General features: G+C 35.3%; 1 protein-coding gene across 18 annotated transcripts in view; it reads right to left on the reverse strand.

The window, feature by feature from the left end:
• The window catches only part of mbnl2 (muscleblind-like splicing regulator 2), an 84,913-nt gene that overhangs the window by 51,518 nt on the left and 20,482 nt on the right, over window positions 1-12,913 (reverse strand). For all 18 annotated transcript variants that reach the window (XM_042744926.1, XM_042745344.1, XM_042745171.1 and 15 more), the window contains exon 2: window positions 8,084-8,764. In XM_042744926.1, coding sequence (XP_042600860.1) covers window positions 8,084-8,257 — 174 coding nt within the window. In that variant the 5' untranslated portion in view covers window positions 8,258-8,764. The remainder of the gene's footprint in view (window positions 1-8,083; window positions 8,765-12,913) is intronic.

Genomic DNA, 12,913 nt, shown 5'->3' on the forward strand with positions numbered 1-12,913 from the left:
GTTAAAAGAAAAGGACTCTATCTCACAGATACAATACACTACGCACATCAATATCTCTGTGTAACAGTACTTTAACAAGTACTGTTCATGCATAGTTCATGTTAACTTAAGTAGTTTACTGATATTAACTAAATGAACCTTATTTTAAAGTGTTACCAATTAATTATTATTCTAGAAATAACAAACTTGTGTGTATTGATCAAGCAACAGACACGTCACCAAGGCTGCAAATCTGTCAGGGACAAAAACAGACAAAACAGTCGACACTGGCTAGACAGCTCACCAGGTTTAGACCCGTCGGCCACTGTGTGTTTAGTTGACGTGAGCTGTTATTAGGACATTTGTGCCTGGACTCCCTCGTTGATGGCTGCAACGGATGCAAGTGACTCGTCAAGCGCAGACATCACTTGAGATCGAGAAACAACAACGACGGCCTATTCAGTGTCAGGACACCATCACATGACTCTGGCATTTGTATATTATCTATGAAGACGGGAACGTCTCTCCTTTCCATCCCCCACAATTCATGCCGCTTCCTGCCTCTGTCAATAGTGTCAATCAGATGCAGCTCAGCCAGCTTCTCAGTAACTAGGTTAGAGAGGACAAATATATTGGAGTCGGGTACAAAGTTGGTAAACGAATCTGAAATAGCAGTTTGCCATGAGGAACTCATAAACTTAGCTACCCTTAAAAAAAAAAAAAAAAAAATTAATAAAGCTCATGAAGTTAAGTACTTCTTTTAAAAATGTTAAATAATGTTAAAACTAGGACTGGGACAATAAATCGATGCATCTCGATTCGTGGATCGATTCTAAGATTTTTAGAATACATCGTGATTCTCTCTCAAATTGATTCTGAGCTTAGTTTTTAACAGCAGATGGCGCTCTAGGCTAGTTTTTAACCGCACACTCAAATGCTCACGAAGAAGAGAGCTTGTGCATTTGGCTGAGTAATGTAAATGTTTAATATAACATAGAACACTATAATATAGCATATAACACTATAACAGATAACGGAATGTATCACATGCTTTTAATTCTTGCCCATTTAAACATTCAAGTGACTTTAAGCAATTCATGAGCAAAAATACATGAAAGAGAACTCAATACAGTACTTGCACGCTCTCTTATAGACTGTTTTCTGTGCAGCCACACCCAAAGTGCACACACATAAAGCCACCTCTAAAACCGTGTGCAACAACAAAATTTAGTTGTTTTTCATGAAAACAGCCAAATACATACAAAATTATGTCAAAATGCCTGTCTTGACGAGAATTCACGTAAACAGTCGGTTTATATTAAACATAGTCAGTATATAGGGTATTTAATGAATGTAAGCCATTGAGAAGCAAAACGCACGTGTAACAGTATATTAGATCTGTGCATGAAGTCTTAAAGAGACAGCAGCCTAAACAAAACCTGCTGCTGTCTGTGTCATTACTGTTTATTTATACGGTGAAGACTATCTAGTGTTATTTTACAGTTGAAAGTTTTTTTGAGTCAAAAATCAATTCTGTGTCTGCGTGGTCCAAGGGAAACTAGAGGAAACACTACATGAAGTTATTTACAGATGCAATATCCCTTCAATTATCATATTTTATGCCAATTTATAATAAATAAATATTCATTAATATTTTTTTTTTTTTAAACAATCACAGTAGTATTTATCTGAAAACAGATGTCAATTAAAGTGACAGTAATTTATTCAGTACCAAAAAATAAATGAATCTGAAAACGTCAGTAGCTTAGCAGGTTTTAACGAGGTTTTTACTTCCCAGAAGTGATTCGTTAGACTTGGATTCAAAAGTCATGGCTGTGAACATGACATCATGCTGCAGTCAAGCAGGAAATTCGCTGTGCTGTACCTTCTATAAAAATGGAAAACGTTGTTCATACTAGCAGACTCTCGGCTGGATCTCTTTGTGCTGGTCTGGACAGGATGCGCAGCACAATGCAGCACACACCTGCATTTTAACAGGACAAACAGAAAAATTTCACGCCCGCTGTGCAAATGCTGAGGGCAGCAGGACGGCGTCACAATGAAACAGTGAACGCTACAAATGAGCCCACTGACCAGATACATTATCAGCTAATACAGAGCACATGGCTGATTGGAAAACAACTTGGGCTTTTGTGCATCATCACAAGGTCAACACAGACAGAGGAGCTCACGAGTCTCAGCAGCACCTCCGGCTGCAAGTGAATGAGAAAATCTGATGACTGTTGACTCCCAGGGGCCAAAGAAACCAGCTCAAAGGGCCCTTGTATTTGAGATTGAATTAATACAGCAAAACACCATCTCCAAGATGCATATACTCAGTTCTAGAGGTCAGATGACTGAACCAAACACAACAGGACCCAACTAATGATTGGATTTTGCACAGTTTTTCTCGTACAGTATAGCTACAGATTTTCAACTAATATATATTTTGCAATATTCATGTATTTGCTCTAAAACTATTCATAGAAAAGAGTAAAATGTAGTTAAAATGTTCAAGGCATGTTTTCCAAACGTTGTCATTAAATGAACATTAGGAAAAATTATGAATAATTATTTATTTAATAATTGTTATTTAATTATTTTGATTTATATGCACCAAGGCATATAAAGCAGTTTTTCATTAAAGGAAGGGTGGTTAACATTAAGAAGGGTGATTAATAATTATTTATTGAATAATTATTATTTAATTAGTTATGTGTATATAACAATACATGGTAATAAAAAAAAAAAAAAAACTTTTTTACTAAAATATTCGAATGCATAAAACATTGTCATGTGTAGACTTCAGTAAAGACACAAATGAATCAGAGCTCTGAATCAATTCATTTAAAAAAAAAAAAAAAATCACAAGATTTGAACCAGTTCATTAAAATGGACAATTTGAACTGATTCAATGAAGTACTAAAACTCCAATGCAATTAGAACATCTTTACACTCTCATACTAAAAAGGTCTAATGTTTTGGGAAACATAACGAGCAAGAAAAATTAAGCTGCCGCTTTTTATATCTCCAGCAAAAATATCAGAAAACAACATATTGTAAATACAGATTATAAATTATTATAATTTAAAAAGTATGGTTTATATATATTTTCTTTATATTTCAAACAGTTTTTAGACTGAGAATCCATATGTCTGGGTGTAATTGCTCAGAGAAAACCAAGAAAGAGAGTTAGCAGTTAAGGCTCAGATTTGGTTCAGATTTGGTGACAGGAATCACATGAAGGCCACACAGCAACCACCCACAAAATCCTAACAACTGTATGAATAACGGTTGTTATTGCATTAGGCAGCCATCATCTCTGACAGACCTGAACTGCCGTAAAATAACGAAACTAAAAAAAAAATTACAGTAATACACTACAAAAATGAATTCAACCTCAACAAGAGAGATGAGACACCACAACAACAACAACAACAACAACAAAAAAACCTTTTTACAGGCTGATGTTGCCAAAACAAATGTAACTTTTGATTTGCGAACTGAAACCCTGAGCACGAACGACCACGGGTTAATATGATTTCAGAAGCGTTGGCTTATTTAAATGCAGGCAGAAAAACAATACAAGTTAAAGTATTTCAGTAAATCCTTTTAAACTGTCACATATCAGCTTTAGGCCTACAATAAAATAACAAACGCTGATACAATCAGTGTAAAGCGCATAATGCAGTGCATCTTTCAAATATCCAGCTTTATGGAAACTCTACAGGAAGAAAACAAGCTCACAGGTTGACTGTATTGATATCATCTTCATGCCTCATGGCCTAAAGTGATCATAACACTGTCCTCTGGCACTGACCTACATAGTGACCTTTCCTAATTTGCAAGATAAATGGTAGAGCATATGTTGATGAGTTTATTTATTTATTTTTTTAAGAACTGCGGCACACATGAAGGTAAGTACCATCTAAGACTATTATTCCAGTGAGAAATCGGTCCTGCTCCAGTTTTACTGTGCATTTGTCAATGTCACCGGCGCAGTATTTCCCTGCATTAAAACATGCGAACGGCCGTATCGCTCGCCTCATGACCATCTGTGTCGGGAAACATTACGTGACCCAGATTAAACCAAAATATCACTATAAAGAATAATAACATTTTCCACCACAATAATAATATTAAAAAAAAAAATTTTCAATAAAAAAATCAATTTATAAAAAAAAGTAATCACTATTACATTATCTATTATTTAAAAAAAACATTGCTGCCACAATGCTTAAGTGTTGCTAGGATGTTTATGGCAAGGTTTTTAAACTAAAATGAAAACCAAAACCATAAAAAACATCTTTGTTACTTGAAATGAAATAAAAGTTAACAGAAATAAAGTAAAATAAAAGTAACAGGTTTATTTTATTTCACCTAGTCAGCTGGTGCCAAGGCACCATTCCTCATTTTTAGTTTAATTTGATGTACTAAAATAACGTAAACTAAACTGCAAATTAATAAAAACTATATATATATATATATATATATATATATTATATATATATATATATATATATATATATATATATAAAAACAATAACTAATAAAATAATAAAATACACAATACAAACATTAAAACTAAGTCAAATTAAAATAAAATGATAAATTATAAAACTAATTACAAATAATTCAATTTCAGCAAAAAATTATAAAAACTATAATAGTAACTTAATTATACTAAAATAACACTGGTTTACAGTGGCTGAACATGGAAAATATGAAGTTATTTATTTAAGTCAACTTGTTTAAACAGACTGTGTAAGAAAAAAAGTTGAAAAAAAATAAATATAAAAATAAATCTATATAAAAGAAAAAATTTTATTATGCATGTAATATATTTTCAGAGTATTTTATTTATTTATTTATTCATTGAGTGTTTATTAGTGTACATTGCTTTTAAACCCTCCTGGAAACATTGTGTTTAAATCCATCTAATTTAAAGCACCACTATCTGCTACAGTCATGCACATGCAAACATGCACATGATGTCTGTGGACAATATATAAGTGTGCTACCATGAGCGCTGTGTTTTACCTTAAAAAACCATTAATAAACCATACTTCCATGAATTTATTAGCCTAACTGCAGGTGATATTGCAGATTTTTTGTTTGGCAGATTATTATAGAATTCAACCGATGTGCATGTGCACTAACATATATTATAAAAATAGTTTGAACCGATTCATGGAAGTACTGAAACTTAAATGCCATTGTGTGCTACTTAAATTAGAGATGCCTTTTAAAATATCTCATATTAACAGAAACTTAACCAAAAATAAATAAATAAATAAAATACAGCTACGTGCAAGCATTAGTTGTCGACTGATATATCGGCCGATATTTGGCATTTTTCAAATATTGGCATTGGTCGATAAGTTTTTCTGCTTGGCCGATGTGTTTGAGCTGGGACTTTTATTTTGACAGCGCCTGAGCACACAGCTCACATTCTACCTCTTGTTCGCTGTCATTGTTAACAGTTCTGTCTAATACGGATAGAAGTCTGTCTAATAATCAGCTAGAAACGTTAAACAAAGGAATTAATGTACACAAAAAGTATTATAATGATTGCTTTTATATTATTAGTAACAGAAAGGCAAACATTATAATACTTTCTTGTTTGCCATCAGCATTAAGCAAATACTCATTTATATAATTTAAAAAAATCTTTGAATGATTAATGAAAATTTTTTTTCACAAACCTTGCGAACTTAGTTGAATCCAGCTGTGAGATCTTGTGAAGTGTGCATGTGTATCCAGCATGATCGCGTGTTCTCTTTGTGACGGTCGGTCCGTGTTAATTGAATGCTTTAAACTTTAAACTCGTGATTTCAAATTATGCTGCACTTTATGCATTTGCCCAATGTCATATTCATGTCCTTTTCTCTGTGTGCTGTATGTAAAATGAGTGTTACCCTTGCTTTATTTGAAAAATATGATTCCCAATGCACACAAACTTCCCAGAAAACTGAGTGCCCTGTTGGTTACAGTGTTTACTTCATTTTTAATTATATTTATATTAAATATTTATTTCCTTTTTAATTATATTTGAATTAAATATTTATTTATTTGTGAAAAATACTTTGTCATCTAAAGTATAACCATGCTTATTTTACACATTAATTTTTTTAATCAAATGTCAAATGATTTCAAATTTCGTAAATATTAATTAAACATTTTTTTTTTTATTATATCGGCTTTATATCGGCTCCCCTGTTTTCCAAGATATCAGCATCGGCAAAGGCTGTCAAAAAAACAATATCGGTCGACCACTAGCAAGTATACCACAGAGCATAGGCTAACATCTGATACTTTAATTATCAGTCACTGCGTTTATGTTATTGTTTGTTTTGCACATGTTAAAGGTTCTAAAAAAAGCATTGACTTTCACGGAAATCCACCGGCAGGCCGTATAAATGACGGACGTGGCATGGTAACATTAGATGGAAAGATATAAAACAGCCTAGATGAGAGAGCAGCGCTGCCCTTTCGCTCTCCATAGGTCAACTTTATTTGAAGTGTGCAGTATGCAGTGTGACAGAGCTGACACATGCACTCTAATTTCAGAGTGCTGCACTAAGACAAACTATTTGCCAGCAACACAAAAAGTATCCTCAATTTTTTGTTGATGTTCACTCAGCCAATTACTGGGTGCAGCAAGTTCCCATGCTTAATGTACATTATAATCATTGCCTAGAAATTGATAACGCCTGTGAATGCACACTGATTCAATAGTATATGAATATGATAACTAGCTAAATGGCTACATAAAATAGCTTACAGTTACATGAAACAGAGCACAACAGTTCGGTTTCTGGAAGTACAAATTCATTTTTTCTTCATTGGGAAATTATTTTTTAATGGTAACTTATAAAGAGCTAAAGACAGACCTCTTTTGAGCTACAAAGTTGTTAATCAATGGTATGTAAGCCATTAGCCCACACATGCTACAACTTATTTCTAAAATCGTTTTTAACAGTGGAATTTCTGTCGAAAAACTACATTACCCATGATTCTGCAGAAAAATCACCACCAATCAGAGAATCATGACCAAAAAAATTGCACCAAAAGAATCGTCCGCTCCAATAAACCGCTGCGAATGATGTCCCTAAACTCACAAAGTAATTAAATGTGTATACAAATGTCTAGTTTAAACTTTAAACATATATTAGGGGTGGAATGGTTCAACTTACGGTTCGGTTTGTATCACGGTTTTAGTGTCATGGTTTCGGTACAGTTCGGTATGTGCTATGTTTAGAAAAAAAATTATACTGTCAAATAAAATAAAGAAAATAACAATAATCTCTCTAACTACAAGCAACAGCACAAATAAATACAAAGGACTAAAGATAAAAATAAAATAAACAGTGATTTTTTTGATCAGTTTTTTTTTTTTAGGTAGGTCTAACATTAGTTTTTAGGTACAGAAATTGAATAAAGTAATGAAATGTAAAACAGCAGTGCATATTTGACTGTATAAGTTCAAGATTAATCTTTACTGAAGTTACAAAAGCTATTCAATCAAGGGCAGTGAGTGATTTTTTTGTTGTTGCTGTTTGATTTGTTTGATATTAAGACACTGTAAATATGTTCAGCTGGCTATGTCTGCTATAGGACACTTACCAAGATGGACATTTTGACATAATTTTTGTGTGAAATTGTCCATTTAAACACAATACTTCAGAAAGAGCTTAATATTTGTGTGCGTTCTGAGGCGCGGGACTCACCCAATCTAATGACCTCACGCACAAAAATTCCCAAACCGCGCACAAGTGACTGCAATTTTATAGTAATGAGCCAAGTATGTTGGAAACGTAAAAATTTATTAAAAATGTATGTCTTTTATCATATTGCTGTAGCCGGCGTTTAATAAAAAGCCATGAAATAGCGATTTTACGATAGTAATTCAATCAAACTTCGTTCCTTAAAACATACCATAGCCATGCTAAATGCTCTTTGAATTAATATATTATGTGAAACTCAAAACTACTCGAAATAAATCTTTACTCAAAAAAGGACTAATTAACAAAAACACAGCATGATCCATGTCCTCACATTGCTGCTAACAAAAAAGATGTGTCAAGTAAGAGCCAAGTCTTACCTTCAGCGAGTCAAAGCAGGCGATCACCCGTCCATTCTCCACCTGGCAGCTCTTGGGCGGGTGTGCGAATTTGCATTCCTCGTCACTGCGCGAGCACGTCCCTCTCTGAAACTGCCGGCACACCTCGAGTGTCAGCCACTTCGTGTCTCGCATCGACGCGATGTTTAAAGCCATAGCTGTTTGAGAACCTCTACGGTGTCAGTAGCAGGACTGTTGATATGGGTTCAAAAGTCTGCAAACTTATTTCTGTGTTGTTTTGTGTCTAGTTTTGTGGTTTGTTGGCAAGGCCCTTTAAATAGAGATGTCACATTCAGACCCCCAGTGGCAGTCGCACGGGAGATGGCCACTATTAGTGAAGCTGTCAATCTCTGCCAAGTCGTTCATCAGTCATCTGTTCCCAGGTGCACAACACTAGCGCGACAATAAGAACATGCTCCAGGTCTCCAAATGGTCTTGAGCCGATGGTTGTGGACAGCAATATCTAAAGGCAACGGCTCTCCTTGGAACAATATCTAATAAAGTCAGTGAATGGAAAAAGCGTGTCATTTCCTTGTGCTATGGCAAGTATGAGGAATTGAGATCTTTTCGGAGGCCAAGCCAGCGATGTTTACAGTGTAGGATGGGAGCGGCGAGCAGCTTCAAAAAGAAACGTCAGAGAAGGCACTTTCTTCTGTACGGGATCTGGAAAAGAAGGCCCAGATTTGATTTGGGTAAGAAACACAGACAACGGAAGCTTTCCACATGGATTTGACCATTTCTAGGTGGCACAAATTAGAATTTCCTACATTTAAGTATTAATTTAAATATTTAAAGTGCTCATAGAGCAACTGCTAGGGTCAGAATATTTAACAAAATTACAACTAAGCTGCTTTGCAACGATTTGCATCTTGAAAAGCACTATACAAATAAACTCGAATTTAATTTAATTTAATTCAAAGAAATAATATATGGATGTTTTCCTGGAAAATTGAAGCACTGGTGTTACCTAACTAGAGGCTATCATATTTACATTTAGTCGTTTAGCTGATGCTTTTATCCAAAGAAACTTACAAATGAGTAACATCACAAGCATGAACTCAAACTAGGAGCAAATCAGCTTAATATCAAATGTCACATTAAAGCATGTAGGCAAAAAACAGAGATATCGATTAAGTGCAGAGGAAAATACCTCCCTTTCCTAAACCATTTAAGACTGCCTAACCTGTTGATTAATGGCAGAGACTTTAGCCAATAGGAAACATGCAGCGGCGCAATATTCCTAGCAGCCATTCAAGATAGACAGAGAAAGAAATAGAGAGGGAGACAGAGAGATAGATAGACACAACACAATGACAAATGGCAAAATTGGAAAAATCCAGAGGGAATCCGTGAGTGAATGTATTAGGGCTGGGTAAAAAAAAAAAGATATCTCGATATTAATCGATTCTCTTTTTTACGGAACGATATCGATTCTTAAATCTCAAGAATCAATTTGTGTAGCCTGTTTTAAGTTAATGGACGGAACATTGAAGGGCCCTCCCCATCCAATAAATCGCAATAAGCATTGTACTTTGGTGCTTTTAATATGAAACAAAGGTTTCAGGTTTCAATTTATGTCCATTGTATTGCAGTATTCAAACAATAGATGCCGTTTTGGTGCTGTTTAAAGTGGAGTGTTAACGACAGACACAGTTCAACAGACGTAGCAGCGTGTAGCACACGTGAACGAATCATCTCCACATTAATACCAGTTTCAGCACAACATAAACATGAGTCTAACTAAACATCCGAACTTAAGTTAAAAGAAAGAGTACAACTTTACAATCTGTATCCTGTCTCATGTAATCGCTCAATCAGTGTTTCAGCTGCACAAAGACGTCAATATAAAGTCTTGTAAACAATGTCATGTAACCTCACATTTACCTCAGAAACAAACATATTCGGTGACCATAAACTCGTTAGTCAGCCAAAAAAAACAAGACAAAAACAAAACCATCCATACACTAAAATGCCAGGGAGTACAAATATGATCTCAAACAATCCTTAAAAATATTAAAAGTTAAGGAAGATCTTAAGGAAGAGAAAGCACAATCACCCTTCAATTTGAGATGTGCACAAGGGAGAGTTAGGAGAAACTTATTTGATGATCTTAGTATTACGTTTGGACTGTGGGGCTTAATAAGCTCAGCTAGTTATTCTGGTGCCATTCCTTGAAGAGCTTTAAAAACATATATCAAAATCTTATATTGTATCCTAAATTGTACTGGTAACCTTCCTAAAAAAGACAATAAGGGAGTAACATGATCTGATTTCCTAGCATTCATTAACAACCTTGCAGCAGCATTTTGTACTAACTGCAAGCGAGCACCATGTTTATGACAAGTCCCAACATAAAGAGCACTACAGTAGTCTAGACGGGAAAAAATATAGGAATGGACAACTTTTTCCAGGTCCCTGTCTGGAAGAATTTGTTTCAGTTTGGCTATAGACCTTAGATAGAAGAAGCAATTACGAACCACCGTCTTTATTTGTCGATCAAATATGAGAGAGGAGTCAAAAATGACTCCCAAGTTCTTTACTTGATCCTGCAGGTACACCTTTTTCACATGCTTTCAGATGGAGCAGCATGTACTACACAGAGCCGTAGTTCACTGAGAAGCTAAGCAAACAGCTTTCATAATCGCGGAACGATTTAATCGATTTCATAATCACACGATTAAATCGTCTGCGATTATAAACGTGATTTTGCATAGTTTGTCAGTGAACTACGGATCTGTATAGTAAATTCTGCTCCATCTGAAAGCACATGCTGGAGATTAACTACTAATCACAGAACCGGCTTTACTGACAAGATACGCATGACAATTGCATTCGATTAATCGTGCAGCCCTATTTGATGATATGTAAACCAAGGTTTTGTTATTCTGTATGCTGCTCTTTACATGTTAAAAGAATCCTGCGATTATTATTATTTTTTTTAATGGGTCACAGGCACTTGTCCATTCTATTTTTATTTAATACTACTTTAATATTTTAATCTTATCAATTAACAGTCAATGTTCAGATAACGAGCAGTGGTTGTCTGTCTGGAAAATTAACCTAAATGAGAATCCCTAGCAAACAAACAAACAAGCCAACAGACAGATAGAACGATAGATAAAATGACAAACAGATGGACAGACAGATAGAGAGACAGATAGATCAATAGATATAGCGAGAGAGAGAGAGAGAGAGAGAGACAGGAACAATAGGTAGAACTATACATAGAATGGTACATAGAACAATAGTGACAGACAGATAGTCATAGATAAAATGCAGAAAGTTTCGTTCTTAATTCGTCACTAAACCTGGGCAGTAACTAGTCACCGCTGTCAGATTTGCAGCAGCTTATAACATTACTACCACTGCAGGACTCAATTGTCAAATAATACGTCGCCTCTGGCAAGACTCGTGAACCTCACATGGACCTTGCAGCTGAAATAGAGGTCTTTTCTTGGAACATCTGGAAATATTTTCTCGTGCATACTGAAGGAGAGGAGGGGTGGGGATGGTACAGCAGACGAAACAAGGCTGTAAAAATCTGCAGCTGCCGTTTCAGATTCTCTTTGCTGTGTAATGACAGCCATATCCCCTCCACTTAGATCAGAACCAACAGACAAGTGCCAAACAATAACTACTGTATGTATAGACCCTAACACTATACACCTTTGAACCTTGTTTAGGTGTCTATGCATAAAAAAAACAGCTTGAACGTGCTCTGAGGTGCACTATAGAGGGGACGTGCCTGGGTTTGTCCTTAAAGGCATAACACCATACTACTCATACTATTTTTTAGTATGCAATATGTAGGCTGATATTGCAAGCATTGGGTGGGGGTGGTGCAGCAGACGAAACAAGGCAGTAAAAATCTGCAGCTGCCGTTTAAGACTCCCTTTGCTGTGTAATGACGGCCATGTCCCCTCCCCTTAGATCAGAACCAACAGACAAGTGCCAAACAATAACTACTGTGTGTATGGTGCCTTACACTATACACCTTTGAACCTTGTTTAGGTGACTATGCATTAAAAAAAAACAAGCTTGAACGTGCTCTGAGGTGCACTATAGAGGGGACGTGCCTGGGTTTGTCCTTAAAGACATAACACCCACACTACTCATACTATTTTTTAGTATGCAATAAGTAGGCTGATTTTGCAAGCATGAAACACCAGGATGACCTACAAAATTTGCTAAAATGTGATGTAATCAAACACAATACAGTGAATATCATATACCACAATGCAATTATCTCAACTTGTCTTTCTATTTGAAGTGAATGAAGAGAACCGCATCTCTTTCTTCACTCATTATTTGATCAAACTGTAATACTTTAAAATTTAAATAAAACAAATTAAATACAAAATTGTAATTATGTAGTGAAATCATGGTACAATAATATAGTATGCAGTAGGGCTGTCAATTTTTTTTTTGAATTTCGAATATTCATCGAATTAAAAAAAAATAAAAATCAGATTCGAATGCAAAACCATTGTATTCCAATTTTATGTCTGCATCAGCTGTCAGGCAGCCTTATCAGTGGTGCACGAAATGCGACAAAGATGTGTCACTGCATTTTAATGCGTTTGTTAGCCTATCCAGTTGAACCCACTAGATGCGGCGCTGCTACGTTGTTCATTCTATATATTGCGGAAAACGCAAGCATCGGTGTGGAGAAGATGTGGTTTACGTCAAAACTGAAACCAAGCTGTTCACACAGAATGCATAGTCATCACATTTTCTAGAGGGACATCTATCAGCGCTGCACTCGCATCTCGCACAAGAGAGCGGCATGTTTAGAAAGCCATGTAAAATTTA

This window comes from Cyprinus carpio, chromosome A1, assembly GCF_018340385.1.
Source record: "Cyprinus carpio isolate SPL01 chromosome A1, ASM1834038v1, whole genome shotgun sequence".
Lineage (NCBI taxonomy): Eukaryota > Metazoa > Chordata > Actinopteri > Cypriniformes > Cyprinidae > Cyprinus > Cyprinus carpio.